Here is a 17199-nt window from a genome sequence, read left to right as displayed (position 1 = left end):
ACTAAAGTTGGAACAAGACCATTATTGAGTTCCAGAACAGGCTGTGTGAAAGCCCAATGCTGGCACTATTATGTCAGCAACATATCTGCTGAAGTATAACGTTGATGAGACCCATGGCCATAAATAAAGAGAATCAGGAATTCCCTACTCCATTATGTGGAACTCTAAAAAAAAAAAAAAAAAAAACCTAACACATGGACAAGGACATATTTAAATCACATCAAGATTACGGCTAATATTAAAACCAGTGCTTTTGTAAATTTAGGTCATATGGAAGATTGAACTCCACTCTATGGGGGGAATTCAATTCAATGCGATGTTGAATAGCCACGGGAGGGAGGTCCCGCAGCTATTCAATTCACCATGCTGTTTGGGCGCGCTAAGGATTTCTTCTCGCACCCCCCTGGGGATGTGAGAAGAAATCCGACCAAAGTGCCTGGCGTGCAGCTATTTTTCTGCTTAGCCCAGCACTTTGGTCAGAGAATGCCGGTTAACACGCCTTAACACCGGCGCGATAACCGGAATTCTCCGACCACACAGTGCACTGAATTGAATAGCTTTGGGAGCTCTCTCCCGGCACTATTCAATTCGCATTGAATTGAATCCCCCCATATATTTGCCACTATAGAAATCCGGCAAACAATGAATTCCTAGCACAGCAGTGCTGAAACACTCTATTGAGTGCTGTATACAGTGTTCACATGGTCTCACTGAGTGACAGAAAATTGGCACTTACATTACCTGTAATGTGCAGAAAAATACAGTATGTATGCACCAGATTACAGAAAAAAAACCATTGGAGCTCAAAGTGTCTGTGTGTCACTTGCCTTAATAAAAAATTATCAGCCATAAAAATGGAATACATTTTTAAAAGTACCTCTAAGCTTGGCTCCAAGGCAAAATGTTGGCCTCTCAATGATATCCCTATATTCCAGTCCATTTATAGGAAGGATTTTCAAGAGTAATTTTTAGTTGAAAAAAATACTCATTGCTTACAGATAATAGGGGATACTAAACTTAAAGTAGCTTCCCTGCTCTATTACTATAGTTTGTGTTACCTGTTCTCTGTGTAGATTTGTCTAGACTAAATATTTGTTGCCATGTAAGTACTGTGTCTTATCTTAGTGTATTGGCTGTGCCATGACTCTTTCACACAATCCTTATAAATGTTTTGTTTATTTACTTTGACTATACTGTACGTGCAAGTAGCACTGACATTTTACTGTACTATTTCCAAGTTTGTCTTTTTTTTTTTAAATAATTCTTTATGTTCTTACCTCCGAATCCTTTTCACTAACTGACCACTGAAGTCCACCATCACCTGTAGGAAAAACAAAACCCTATATTAGTTATATTTGTAAAGATCAAAATAACATACTGCTATATTAGAGAGAACAAGATACAAAATAAAATTTTAATTTGAATAAGAATGGTTATTTTATATGCAAAATTGATAATGATATTTTATTTATAAAAGAAGCCACGAGAGTTTTGTAGCACTGTACAAATAATGTTACAATAGTGCAGACTGATACAACATCACATAAATACATAGGGGTCTATGTACTAAGCCAGGATGAGAGATAAAGTGGACGGAGATAAAGTACCAACCAATCAGCTCCTAACTGTCAGTTTACAGGCTGTGGCCCTGATTCAGAGGCGGTCGCTATTTGCAAGCGCTCGCTTTGAATCAGGAAGGGGCTTTTTTTTTCACCGGCCTCCAAACCGCTCGCTAAGCTGTGGGTGACCACCCACAGCTTTAGCGGGCGGCCTGGCGATGGTCGTGATTATCGAGACCATCGGGCTTGCGATGAGACCCTTGTGATAGGGTCTAGTCCACCGCAAGCCCCAGTGATGTCAGTAGGGCCGCCCACAAACGGCAGGCGTTCCTTCAGGAACGCCTCCGTTTGTCCAGCCACCCCCCCTGAACGCCTACAAAAAGGGGCGAGCTGTCAATCACAATGGACCACCACCCCGTCTTGTAGTGAAAATTCACTCACTACGGGGCTCGCATGCTCACTGACCGGCCATCGACCCACTTGCGAGCGCTATGCGCTCGCGAGCGGGTCTGAATCAGGCCCTGTGTTTGAAAAATGAGTTTGGAACAGATTGGCTGGTATTTTATCTCCGTCCACTTGATCTCTCTCCAAGGCTTAGTACATAGACCTCTCAATTACTGCATATAATTACATAATTATGTAGCGAAGACAAATGGGAAAGGACCTTGCACACAATAGTTTAGAATCTAGAGGGCTGGACACAGTAGGGAAAAGAGGGCAAAGTAGAGGAGGACTGAAGAGTTAGGAGAAACGTTATTAAGCTAGAATGAAAACATGAGATTTAAAAAAATGTTTGACGACTGGGAGGCTGGATGAAAGTACAATTGAGCATGGGAGGGCATCCAGAGAATGGAAGCAGCCCAGGAGAAATCATGAAGGAGAGAATGGGAAGTGATAATCAAGGATGAGGTGAGGCGGCTGTAACTAGCAAAGAGAATAGGGCAGGATGGCGTATGAGAGGGAATGAAGCTGTTAACTACATAGGGAACTAAAACAGGGAAGAGAAGATTGGTTGATAGGTGAGAGAAGTATGAATTTGATAATGAATTTGACAGGTAGCCAGTGACTGACAGATTACCATAATGATGAGGATGTGACTTTTGGTAGTTTCCAAAGTGAGAAACAGCCTGGTCCTGAAAATGCTGCAGATGTGACAATGAAAGGTTTGGGAGAGGGACTGGATGCGAAGAGATGTAAACCAAAGAGTCCAAATGTCACCCAAACATCAGGATTGGAAAACAGAGAAGAGGGAGAGGTTATTCACAGTGTGAGTGGGAGGGAAAGAGGACTTCAGTTTTGGAAATATTGAGTTTCAGGTAGCATTGTGACATCTTTGAGGAAAGGGCCAACAGACGGGAGGAAACACGAGAGAGAACAGAAGGGGAGAAATCAGAGGAAGAGAGGCAAATTTGGGAAATGATTTGGTAATAGAGGCCCATGGAGCAGATAAACTCACAGAGGAAGAAGAGAAGGTAGCCAAGGACAGAACCCTGAAGGATCTTAATAAGAAGGGTTAGTGAAGGGAAGGTCAGTGTAGAGACATAGAAGGAGCAGCTGGGGAAGCAGTATGCCAGATGAGTGCAAAATCATCCCAAAAGAATGCAGGGTTTGGTCAACAGTGTTGAATGTTACTGTGTAGTCAAGGAGTATAAGGAGTATAAGATTAGAGAAATAGCCTTGGGAGTTAGCTGTGACCCTGGTGAGTGCAGTTTTGATGGAATAATGACACTGAAAGATGGACTGCAGTGGGTCTAAGAGCGAGTGGGTGGAGAGACATGATTTGAGGGAAGAGAAAGATATGTTGAACATGTTGGCAATGTAGGAGCAGGCTGCAAGAGAGGGAACAGAAGAGGATATATGGTCAAGGGAGGGAGAGGATTTTAACCATGGAGACACTCAAGTAGAACTGTCAGCAGCGCCGGAGAGGAGAATGGGTGCAATGTGGGGAGGGGGGGGGGGGGGCATGGTAGAGAAAAGGAGTTTGAAGGGTAGAGGTGTCAAAATTGAGGAAGCTTTTTTATAACATAGAAAGCATCTAGTTTTTATATGTGTATTTGGTAATCTTGTTGTGTATAAAATGTATAGCAAATGGTGTCAGATGACATCATTAATGTGGACAATATTTGTGTATGACTGGCTGTACAAAGAATGTGAAAAACATTTGCATTATTTTTCTGCTTTTGGAAATGTGTTCAAATGCAAATAAATGTAACTGTTCATATTAGCGAATTATGTTGTTTTACATCACTTCACAAAGATATTATATTTCAAAAAATAATCAAACATAAAAAGTAAATAAAAACAGAATAAGATTAATATTTAACTATTGATAAAGTCAGTGCACTTGGACACATTTTTGCAGAAATCTTGCATACATCTATTAAATGGGTTCTAGCAAAAACAAACTATACTATTATATAGGTGTTTTTAGTACGGTCTACAATTGTAGACCATTTTAAAAAAGGGGCTTGATATTCGATTTAACATTTTAATATAAGTTTTTAACTGAAATGTGAAATTAATTTCTTGAACTTGGATGCGTATACAATTACATAATAGGTTAGATAGGATGTCCATAAAAAACACACTATGAGAATACATATGTGATGAAAAACAATGTAACAATATTAAACATCACATCTCTAAAGCTTAAATTAACAGAACTTTGATAGTCAATAGACAAAAAAACAGGGTTAAATTAATTTGCTTGAGCAAATCCCCAGTAAGTCAATGCAATATGTTTATATATTTGTTAAAGTAATAGGTTTCTGAATTTATCATTTAAGAAATTAATAAAGCGTGTTATGTATTCTGTTATATGTCATTATTATTAATATATTATTTTCTATGCGATGATCAAACAACCTCAGACAGTTTCAGATTTTGTACTGTTGGATTGTTAGTTTCAGAAATAATTCTGTACAAAAGTGAAATGTTCAATACAAATTATTAAATTTAATCTAATAATTTTGGGAAATCATGTGGCCACTTTCTATATTGCACATGGCCACTTGTTAATAACATGATCAAAAAATTAAAGGAGGAAATAACTTCCAAGATCCAAATACTAGTCCTCAAACAAAATAATCTCTTTGCACAGGATGTATAAACATGCAAGAAATTATAATCTAATTTTCCAACACACTACTGGACCTACAACATCAGCTTTAGAGTGAGAGCTGTAGACTGCACTATGTTGTGTTACCAGAGAACCATATATGATACCAGAAATGCTTTTGTTCACTATATTTTCTATGTTCGTTTTAAATGATAGTAGAAAAAAAAACAGCTATGGAAAAGGTTTCCAGTATAGAAAAATACAACATAGGGGTGGTATTATAATCCTGGCAGGAATATGAAACAGAAAACATAGATGAATAATATTACATCTACGTGTTCATGAATAATTGACTTTATTGTTCCCATGTTAATTAAAAAAAGAAAATACTAAATTATAAAATCCAATATCATTAACTGACCTGCAGCTTGAACAGAAAACCAGATCTAATAAAGCATAAAAGGAAAATCTTGCACACGCTGCGACAGTTATGCCCTCCTAATGCCCCATGCTTGCCAAAAATCTGTTTGCCATGCTTACATTATTATGCATCAAGAGATACAGTCACAACACTGTGCAAATTGGGGGCAGTGACCTCTTGTAATCACTGCAGAAAAGTACAAGGTGAAACAATGGGCAACTGCAGAGTTACACGGCTCCACTCAATTAAAACACCTTTGTTTCGGAATTGGATTGGTTGTTGCATGAGTTTGTAGCTGCTGCTTTTGGTTTTCATACAAAAGACCTTTACCAGAAATTAGAAGATGGTATTGAACCCGTTGGAATTAATGAAAACAAAAGGAACTTGAAGAGCAAGTCTCTGTGCACAAACTCCATTGTGAGGTGCTGCACACTTGAGAAACAAATGGTGCCTTTGTTACATCCTTACGTTTAGAAGCTGTCAGACAAGCCATATAAAATATGTCATAGCGGAGGCCTCTATGTGATGTGTACAGTGTGTATGGGTATTTGTACAAGTATATTGATCTTTATTACTAGTACTATACATATTAGTCTAGAAAACTGTGCTATGCAGAAAAGGCTTGCCTTTTATTTAAGCAAAGTACTCATTATTATTTATATAGAGCCACCAATTTACACTGCACTGTATAGTGAATATGTCATTCATTTCACTCCCTGCCCAATTGGAGCTTACAGTCTACATCCCCTAAAATACAAGCACACATGCAAGTTATTATTGTCAGAAATGCAGTTAACGTACCAGTATATTTTTAGGGGTGTGTGAGGAAACCCATGCAAAGACAAAAAGAACATAGGCACTCCACACAGAGGGTACTCAAACAGGAATTGAACTCATGACCTCAGTGCTGTGATGCACAGTGCTGCCCTTGTTTACTAACCTGTACAACACTGCCCTGTATTAAAAATGTTTTCCACACTAACTAATTTTGAGTAAAAAAGCCAACCTTATTGCTACCTTATTCTCTGAAAATATGCAACATTTCTTGACCTGCGTGTGTGTGTGTAACAGGGAATAGATAAACACATTGGGGCTGATTAAATTCAGCGCGCTCCGGGAGGGAGCTCCTGGAGCTATTCAATCAAGCGCGCTGTTAGGGTGACTAAATGATTTCTTCATTAAAAGAAATCCGACTAAAGTGCCGGCAGCGAGACTGTTTTCCAGCTTAGCGCGGCGCTAACAGCCCCGCGGCCGGCACTTTAGTCGGAGAATGAGACATAGTTTTAGTCGTGAGAACCATCATTCTGCAGCTTACCTCCCTCCCCGCGCTATCAACAGCGCGCTGAATTGATCGGCCTCTATGTGTTTGTGTGCACTGTGATGTACTTAAATAACTAATATCAAATGCAAAACACTGTGGGCTATGCAATTAAATAGTACTGCTTTAAATTTTGAGCTAGCCCACAAAGAATTACAAGCTGATGATTTTTAAATATACCCATAGGTTCTGCTACGTATTCTAAATAACATTTTTATATATATTGTGAAAATAGGATTGCATGAGGAATCCCGGGGGAATAACAATTAAAAATTTATGGATTGTGCTTAAGTTTTTGAATTGAAAAAGGAGATGACACCTTCTCTGGAAGCTTAGAAGAGCTAGCTGGCTGCTCTATTTGGCAGTCTACAGTATTGTGTCCATATCTGCCACCTAATGAGATATCTAACACTAAAACCACAAGTTGTCCACATTGTACATTCTACAGGTAAATACTAAATGTAAAGACAGAGACACTGATTACTTGTTGTATTCAATTGCAGCATCCAGTTTCTCATGTGTAAAGCCTAGAACACTGTACATTCTCTAGTAGGGCTAGCAGTTAAAACCACAACATGGTACTTTCAGAACAGGAGAAAGAGGCTAATTTGAATGTCAGACTGAAGCTGTATGATTAGCACTGACTTCTTCTCTGGTGAGTGACCCATAAACTATGTTGCAGACCTAGAACAGACAACACATGCCTACTAGATTTCTTGCATGTTTGTTTCCTTTGTAGCAATCCAATAGCCAGCATAAAATGGTTATGACTTTCTTTTAAGCAAGTTCATGTGCCATAAATAAAAAAAGTTGTTTTACTATATTTACAATTGAAAGGTTAGTACTTATTGACGTTTGTGCATGTCCACAAAATGAGTCCTTGTTTTCAATGTGACCGTTTTGTTTATTTTAACCCTCTAGATTTGTAGACAGAGAATAGCGGTTTAGTGTAAAGGGTTCAAGGGTTGTTAAAGATTAGCATGATGTTCACTGGACAAAGTGTTCACTTTCTTCTGCCCTCTTTGTAGGTTACAAGGAAGTGGACCACAGGAAGAGTTAAATTCATGGCATGCTTGGACTGCCACACAGTTGGGGGAGTTCTTTAAATAGGGTCTGTCACTCTTAAAAGACATCAATGGGACTTCCTCCTCAAACTGCTGATTTGTTCAGGTACAGAACAGAGGAAATTTCAGTTAACCTTTGTTTCACCCTAGGGACAAGTAAAATAGTCTGTCTGGAAAAAATGCATAGCATGACTGGCAAAAATAGGAAAGGTTAAAATGTAGTACGGACCAATATTCTGCACCTCCACTGACAAAGGTCATCAAGTACAGACGAGAAATATTTGTCTATCAAGAAAGAGAAAATTATCCAAAACCTGAATACATCACATACTATTAAATTTGCTGACCTTTAATAAGCAATTTTATCCAAAAATGTTCAATGCTACATTTTGACATTGAACGGTGGGACCAAAAAAATGACAATGCATCAATAAATTTTGTGGTGCTCATTATCTACTGTATATAAAGAGCATAAAAATCATCTTGTTAGAGGTCAGCAGGTAACAATGAATACAAAGAGCAATAACTGACTAAGTAAATACAACAATAAACCGTCATGATCAAATAAAATTGTGGTCTGCATCAGAAGAAAGGCTACTGCTAAAGAGAGATGAATTTCTAAAGCTCTGATGATGGCAAGAGAGTCCGGAAACAAATTACATCTGATAAAAGAAGGCTAATGCAACACATGAGCATCAACCTGCCAGAAAGCCCCTTGGAAAGCTGTGCTTTAACTCAATGCTTTCAATGGCGCAGACTGGTGATCACACGGTTCTGGTGATACTTGTCTGTTGCCCTCGGCAACCTTCGTCAAGTGTAACGATGCTGGCCTACAATGGCTTGGACTGGGATGCATTCTCTTCTTTTACATGAATGCAACTGGGCCATCTGTGTCGGCAAGCATAAAAGACCAGTCTGCCTGTGGGCCCGTCAGTCTGAACACCACCCCTCTGACCCTGATTAAATACAACTTTCAGTCTCTTTTTGTCCTCCCTGTTGACTTCTCCTATTAAAGGAGAAGGGGAACAAAGAAAGCGGAAGAGTGGACTATCTGCCCCAAAGAAAGGTGATGTCTGATACCGTTCAACACAAGGATTAGCAAGGCAATACATAACAAAAGCAAGTTTGGGGGAAGTGGGAAAGCGAGAGGAAAAATTGCTTAAGGGAGATCTTTCACTATCTTGGTGGATACACAACTCATTAAATTGCTATACAATAGACAAGGCTTAAAAGATACAACAGGGATAAATAAATAATTTGCGGAAAGAGACACTTGATAGCATCCTGGAAGAGGGCATATGACACTCAATACATGGCAAAGTTGAAAACATTTTAAGTCATCTACTCAAAAGGTCTGGGGGAAATAAAGGTTAACCAAATAGAAATAAAAAAAAACTAAATATACGTAGAGCGTAGCATTATTTTACTATGCTTCCAAATGAGTGTTTGGTTTTCTTGTGTGTGATCTCTATTCAGCTGCAAAAAGGTCTTAATATTTCAGTCTTTAGTAAAGTGGCTCAGATCATTACACTTTATTAAACCACTGATAAAGTTAAATTGTGAAATAACACATATACTCATAAAATAGTTACAAATAGTTTCATTTTGTAAATTAATGTAATTGTGTGACATTTAAATTCATAGCTAGCAGCAAAGTTTTTCACAGAAGAGAGACTCCACTAACCCCAAGATGCAGCTGATCCAAACCAGAATATTACTCCTACTAATATAAGTGGGTTCAATATATTAGACAGTCACAATGTCGACACTCATCATGCCTACATGAAAAAGTCAACATGGTCATCATGTCAACATGTTAATGATGTCTACATTGACCCTGTCAACATTCAGCATGTCGACGTGTGTGACACGTGAATGTCGACATCTTAAATGCCGACATAGTGACTGCATATCATATAAGTAAATGCTCAATTTAGAAAAAAACTAAATGTACTATATTAGTAAAAAAGTTATGTGGCTAAATTCAAGTCACCTCTTTCAAGCATTAAGTCAGTAATTCTGACAGTGGAAAAATGGCCAGATCTCTCGGATTTCATGTGCCAAAGACAGAAATCTGTGCCTTCGCTGGATAAGTCATACGTAGATGGACAGAAGCCCTGATTCAGAGCCGGACGCTCTGACAGTGCGCTTGCTCTGAATCAGGGTCGTCCTTCCTGATTTTAGAGCGGCCTCCTGGCAGCTCGCATAGCTGTGGGTGCCCACCCACAGCTATAGCGAGCGGCCAAAAAGATGGTCGCGATGGTCAAGACCATCGCGACCATCGGGCTTGCGACGAGACCCTTGTGGTAGGGTCTCGTCTGCCGCAAGCCCTGGAGTGCTTTTGGCTCTATCAGAGCCAAAAGCACTCCCACTGACATCACTTGTGATGTCAGTGGGCCCGGCCCCAGCTGGTAGGCGTTCCCATGGGATCGCCACGCCCCCGGCACGCCCACCAAAGGGGGCGTGCTGTCACTCACCATCGACAGCACGCCCCCTTTGTAGCAAGACCCATAGCGACGGCTTGCCCGTCGCTATCCGGGTCTCGCACATTCGCACGACGGAGCCGGGTCCGTCGTGCGCATGCGCACTGGCCCAACATTGACCCGCTTGCGAGCTGGTCTGAATCAGGCCCAGAGTTCGCTAGTGCGTGCGGACTAACCTGTCCATTGACGGAGCACACTATACGGAAAATAGGCGCTTCTGGGAGGCAACCAGGTGAATGCACAGAACTGTTGCATCTCATGGGAGTGTCGTGGGCTGGTATGCCTACTTCTGTGCTCATGCACAGATGGAAAATGGACACCTCTTTCGGATAGATCATTGCATACAGCATGGGGTGGGTGCAAGTGCAGAAAATGATGATGATGATGGCTGCAGATGTAAAAGCAGTGGGTGAGATAGGCTCCCCCATGCAGACGCACAGGCGGATTTTTGTATTAGCATAAGGAAGTAAGTAGGCTACAGCGGCTGAACAGAAAATCGTCCACGGATGCCCATGAACTCCAGTTTGCATGGAGAAAAAAAAAATCACTGCCCCATGTTTACAATCGGATTGTGAATATCTTTAAATCTGACGCTTTCTGAAAATGTTGTATTTATATTAATTCAAATAACTTTATATAAGCAATTTTAAATAAAATTATTTGAATTTAACCTTAGTGGCTTTTTCAGGGCCAGATTAAGGTTTGTGGGAGCCCCATGGCAACTAAGTTGCGGGGGCCCCCTTCAAGCCACACAGAGCAGAGCCCAGCCCAGCCATGCCCGAAGTAGCAGTCCCCCCTCAACAGTAGTCCTCCCAGGAGTACCCCTAGTAGTAATCCCCCTCTATGCTGTGTCCCCCAGTAGTGGTCCCACCAGTGTGCAGTGCCCCCAGTAGTAGTCCACCCAGCAGTGCCCACCCAGCAGTGCCCCTAGTAGTCCCCCCAGCAGTGCCCCTAGTAGTCCCCCCAGCAGTGCCCCTAGTGGTAGTCCGTCCGTCCGCTTGCCAGACGCAAACAGGAAAAAAAAAAAAACTCCACTTACCTTAATCCCCGCTCCGTCATCTGCTCCTCCGTCCGGCGTCCTCCCGGGCCGGCCCGCTCTGCATGATGGGAGAGACGTCACGACGTCTCTCCCATCAGCCACTGCGGGAGCCGGAACCATGGGCGCAGCAGCCGATCAGAGTCTGTGTGACTCTCATCGCCTGCTAAAACAAACACACAGCTGCCGGCGCCGGCGGCTGTGTGTTTGAGCTGTGTAGTGCGGACAGCACTTATGTGCCGTCCACACTACAACCCTGCCCCAAGCTGATGCAGCAGCACTCACTGTTCTGCTGCATGCAATAGAATGGCCGCAACTGCAGAGCGCCCTCCTCCTGGGAACAGGTGCAGCTGGTACCTGTTCTCGGCAGGGTTACATCGACCCTGTGTGGGGGCCCCTCTGTGTGTGGGGGCCCAGGGACGACCGCCCTTGTCGCCCCGCCCCCCCTTAATCCGGCCCTGGGCTTTTTACATAATAGGCTAGGACTCTTACTACAGTGATTCATAAGAAGGTCTAGTAAGGTATTTCTAGATGTAGACAACTAGACTAAACTGCCAAAAAATGCAAATCACATCACCACATACAGTATAAGTCATAAAAAAAACACAAAAAGTGCAGGCAATTCAGACAAAACACCAGTGCGCATAAAAAGCAGCTATCGCTTTTATTTTTCAGGTAGAAACTAGATGGTGCACCTTTTTGAACCAAATATAGCTAAGAAGTGGTCTCCGCCTTATGGCTAAAATAGGGCTTTAAAATTATAAAACTGTGCCCCATTCTCTCTGTGTAATAAATGCTTTGGACATCATTTGAATTAGAGGTATAAAGAAAGCTAACAGCTTGATAATGTCAGAAGCATAGCTCCAGTCAAAAAAGATTTCTTAAACTGCATACACGCGTAACGATTTTGTAACCAACGATTATCAGTCAGATTATCTGTCAGATTTTCCTTTGAAAAGTGAACGATTTTTTGAAGTGTAATCAACGATTTTTACAACGATGAAAAATGTTCCTTCCCTTAATAAAATCGTTCTGTTGGACAGTCTGAAATGAACTACAAACTTCAAACGGAAGCGCGCTTGAACGATTTTAGTTCATCGTTATAACTCAGAAACTAAATGATTTTTTGAACGATTGAACGACATCATTATAGTTAAATCATTCCAAAAATCGTTACGTGTGCATTAATTCACAAGAAGATAAATAGTTTTGTGCTGTCATGTAAAACAAAAACAAAAATAAAGTAAAGAATAGACGATAAACTATACAGCTCTAATACACAGTAAACATACTGCATCTTTACTTACATATTCTATTGATCAGACAATGCGACAAGTAGGCTTAACAAATGAGGCAACATGTTTTTCAAATCACATGTGCACACCTGCGCCCTGGAACAGTGCACCTCATCAGGGGGTGCAGATTTATAATATGTATATCTAAAGACCAAAACAATATCAGGTAAGGGGAAGAATAGGGAGATAGTGAGGTGCAATCTAGCATTTTATTTCCTCTTGTGAGTCTAATGTACAAATACACCATATACAATAATCAGCCATAACATTAATACCACGGGCAGGTGAAATGAGTAACATTGATTACCACTTTACAATGGGACCTGTCAAAGGGTGGAATATATTAGGCAACAAGTTAAAAATCAGTTCTTGAAGTTTAAGTGTTGGAAGCAGGAAATATGGGCAAGTGTGAGAATATGAGCGACTTTGATAAGAGCCAAATTACACGACTTGAACAAGAACGGCAGGTCATGTAGGGTGTTCCCGATATGCAGTGGTTAGTACCTACCAAAAGTGGTCTAAGGAAGGACAACCGGTGAAAGCTCACTGATGGCCATGGAAAGCAAAGAATAGCCGACCTGGTCCTATCCCGAAGAAGACCTACTGTAGCACAAATTGCAGAAAACATCAATGCTGGCTATGATATGGTCTGGCAATATACAAAATATAGCGTTCACACTAGGCTGTATTAGCGGGTCGTCACACCCTGTTTGATTTCAGAAGGGCAGAATGCGCCCTGCCCCTTTTGTCGGCGCCCCACTAAAACAGCCTGCCGGGTGCCATACCCACGTGCAGGGAAAATTGCGGTGAAGCGATCACCGCCGGTGAATAGATGCCGGGCGCATTCACAGGAATGGGAGAGCTTGGGGCAGCCCGGCATGTCATCAAGTATCTGGGAGGCCCCCCAAGAGTGATAAAAATGGGGCGCGCCTTAAAGACATGCCCCCTTTTCTCAAGGTCACGCCCCCTTTCCGGCCGTGCGCAAGAGTGCCGTTTCTAGCTCCAGTGAAAAAGGGTTTGCACTTACACCTTAATTTATCTATTCAGTACATTTATATTACTCCTCCAGTGCTATGTTTAAAATCACCTTTGTGATTTGATTAAAATATGAAGAAGAAAGTGATCTTAGGCTTTCCAGATAAAGTTGCTTGCAGACAATATTCCATGTACCAACTTCCTTGTGAAATATATACCATTAATTGAAAGTACAAAGCTTACCAATAAAATATCCAGCACCACAAGGGTTCACCGCACACATTGAATACCCTTACTCGAGCATAAATTTAGAAAGGCCTTACTGGTGATTCTCTTTTTTCCCATAAAATTCCTCCAACATGAGGGTGCGTGTGCAAGCCCCGGAGCGAGAGAGAAACTCTCTCGCTCCAGAGCTCGCTACAAAAGGGGCGACTGTCGATGTTGATCGACAGCTCGCCCCTTTTTGTAGGCGGTCGGGGGGGGGGTGGTTTCCAAAATGGAGGCGTTTCTTAAGGAACGCCTACCGTTTTGTGGGTGGCCGCATCAGAGAAGAAGGCTCCCTGGGGCTTGCGAGTGCCCAGACCCAACCTTAGGGTCTGGTCGCAAGCCACGATGGTTGCGATGGTGATCACCATCGTGACCATCACCTTGGTCGCTAGCTAAGCACCACAGCTTAGCTTGCGACCAGGAGGCCGCACCAAAAAACAAGAAGCGCCCGCCCTCATTCAGAGAGAGCGATCGCTTCTTGCGACTGCCTCTGAATGAGGTCCACAGTCCTTAACAAGTTTAAATATGATATCTTAATGAAAAGGTATAAAAACATCATTATATTGAAACGTGTTAAGGACTGTGCCACTGAAACATGCAGACCAAGTACACCACCTTCATGGCAACAGTGTTCCTTGAGAGTTACAGGCTTCTCATTGAGCAATTTAAAATAAGCAAAACATTTGAGTTGACAATATATGATGGATTGGAAATTATTAAGTTAATAATTCAGCATGCGTTTACAACAAGACAGTAACTAAACTGTTAAAGGCTCTTTATGGGCACCCAAAGTGCCACCTTATGGCACATTACTGCTCGTTACCTCAGGAGGGTGTGAGCAGAAATGCCGCTGGCTATTCGCTCCTGAATGGAGCAACAATTGAATTGTTCCGTTGGGTGCCCATTTGTAAGAGCCTCTGGGGAAAACAACTGAATCACCCCCATAAGCTCTTTGATTTAACACCCAGTTCATGTAGTCCGCATTATCACCTCAACTACGCATGCAGAGTAGTGATGATGTAGCAAAACGAAAATAAAATAAAATAACACAAAACAGCAAAGCCACACTTTACAGCAGGGTTTGGGAATTTTTTTTCTGCCAATGGCCATTTTGATATATATAACATTATTCGCGTGCCTGGTGCAGGCCACTCCCCCTCTGTGTGATGACACACAGGGGCGGGGCCACAATCGCCGGTGATTACAGCAATGCTGTAAGGGATGCGGTGTGACCGTGTGACGGTCTGAAGTGTCCTAATGACGCTCCTGGTGGCACTGCTGCATAGATTCTGGCTGAAGAGTGCCACTCTAGGCACCCTGAATAGCCAATCGAGGCTAGCAGAAAAAAGCTCAGAGGGTCAGAACAAATGATTCCGGGGGTCTTATACGGCCCCCGGGCCTGAGGTTCCCCATCCCTGCTTTACAGTCAAGGTTAAGATATTGCATTTGGTTCTTTAGTGAGAGCACTACTTAATGTTTCTTTGTAACAGTTCAATACATTAAATACTAATAAGCCAGTTATATTCTCACTCAATTTAGTGTACAAGAAGATGAAGTTAAAAACAGGCAGGAATGTGGTCATCAGGATGAAAAGAAGAAAGCCAATGTCAGGTTTCATGCCCGACTCAGCAGAAGATGGAGCTTTGTTCAGAATGGCAACATTTTTCATTTACATAACTCATACTCGGTGCTAAAATGTTTTAGCTATAATATCAGAGTATAAATCATTCTCATTTCTCTCAATAACTGCATTGTTAGCAGTATCTGCAGGGCTTTGTATAATTGCGTTTTGAAATTTTTTGGAATAGAGAACATGTGAAGGTCAGCATCTCCTACCTCACACAGGATTCATAACAAAAAAAACAACAACTGTGAATGCCTATATTAATATGTTATAGAGCTTTGTTTCCCTAAGTGAAGTGAGCTATTTAAGGTAAAATTGGTAAAAACAAAATAATAATAAAATAAAGAATGGTTTGCCTCTATGAAATAGAACTGCAATATTTAAACTGAATCAAGGAAGCCTTATGGCCCCTACACACTACACAATATCTTTAACGATTTGGCCGATTCCGGAACATCGCAACGACAATTCGTTAAAAATGTGTAGTGTGTATACATTGTGTAGTGAGCGCTCCCGTGGGGTCGTCAGCTGACAATACCATGCAACGCTATGCGCGGGCCCTGAATATAGGATGCTAGGGGACCTGATCGCCCAGTATGTACGGACCGCGAGATATGTCGGCCCGTCAGCGCTGGGATCGTCGCAACATCATCGGGTACAGATCGTTTAGTATGTACCCAGCTTTAGAGCTATATTTAGAGCTCTAAATATCAGGCACTAGAGAAGCCAATCCCGTCTAATTTTTTTCAATGCCGGAATTGAAAAAATCTAAGTCCAGGGATTGAGTTGAGCTATAAAATTATATTATTATTAAAATAAAACTTTCATGGACCCCCAATGTTATTTAATTACAGTGGTGTGTGTGTGTGTGGTCTAATGAACAGGCCCATATAACAATGGTTGAATACTGAATTCTGGTTGGAGCGGGGGAGGGGTTTGTAGGAGGGAGAGGGTGGGGGATGATGGTGGCTGAGGGGAGCGGGGAGGTAGTCTGTGTGCAGCTTCCCTGAGAGGTGTCCGGTCTCTAAATGGGTATCTGAAGGTTTGGAAGGGTGGCGCTGCACAGGTATAGGTGGGGGATGGTGGTGACTGGGGGAAAGGTGGAGGGGGATGAGGGTGTACAGGGGGGAGGCGAGCGGATGGGGAGACGGGGGAATCCGTGAGGTGGTTCGTATAGATTACCACACACAACCACCCCCAACTTTCTGGGCCCCCCAATCCTAGCCCCCACAGAAACGAAAAAATAACTTTCATACCTATCCCCCCCAGCCAGCCCATCCCCACACATGATTCGCAGGAATAAAATAACATCAGACATCAATGCCCAGAAACACAGAAAAAATTATCCGCTACAGGAACAAAATAATTTGAATTACATGAACACCCCCCCTCCTGCCAGGCCAGCCACACCACAGTAAGAAGAAAAAAAATCATGGACTCCAGACAGAGTCCACTGTCCAGTCCAGAAGGCAGCAGCAGCACTTGTGTCAGCAGCACACTCCAGGCAGGACAGCCTCCGTCCTCACTCCAGTGACAGTCCTCCTCACTCAGCCTTGCAGCTTGCACCCAAACCACACAGCAGGCAGCACATCACTGGAACCTGGTGGCAGCAACAATCCACCCAGTCCTCCAGAGACCGGACTCAGTGAAACTGTGCCAGTGTCACTCACCTCGCCACCAGTCACCAATTGGCCCAGCACTCTCTCCGTCCCCTCTCAGTCCACTGCCAATCGCTTCAGGCAGCAGCTCAGTTGCTCACCTCACCTCCGCGGGTGGCGGGCAGGCAGGCGCGGCTGTTGAGGGGGCGGGCTGGTGTGCGGCTGCGCAATGTGACCTCTGACGTCACGCCCACCAGGCCAGCATGCTCTGACTCAGCGCTGCCTGGCTAAGCTCATCATGCACAGTTTAATCCCGTAATTCCTGGAATTGAAAGTGCCAATCCCAGGATTCATATCTCTGCATTTTTGTTCTCAAATACTGGGATCCCGACAATCACTTTAATTCCTCAATAAAGGTATTCAGAACTACAGTGCCTCTTCCTATGTCCATAGCAGGGGGTATCCCAACTGTGGCCCCTGTCCGGGATTCTTCGGGACACC

The 17199-nt window shown here is 42.5% G+C and overlaps 1 protein-coding gene across 3 annotated transcripts in view; it reads right to left on the bottom strand.

The window, feature by feature from the left end:
- Positions 1–17199, bottom strand: part of ZCCHC7 (zinc finger CCHC-type containing 7) — a 200042-nt gene that overhangs the window by 84037 nt on the left and 98806 nt on the right. For all 3 annotated transcript variants that reach the window (XM_088460051.1, XM_088460049.1, XM_088460050.1), the window contains exon 3: positions 1278–1321. In XM_088460051.1, coding sequence (XP_088316177.1) covers positions 1278–1321 — 44 coding nt within the window. The remainder of the gene's footprint in view (positions 1–1277; positions 1322–17199) is intronic.

Source organism: Taudactylus pleione, unplaced genomic scaffold, assembly GCF_031769625.1.
Source record: "Taudactylus pleione unplaced genomic scaffold, aTauple2 ptg000967l, whole genome shotgun sequence".
NCBI classification, from domain to species: domain Eukaryota; kingdom Metazoa; phylum Chordata; class Amphibia; order Anura; family Myobatrachidae; genus Taudactylus; species Taudactylus pleione.
Note: the sequence above shows the minus strand (reverse complement) of the source record. Positions and strands in the feature narration are given on the sequence as shown.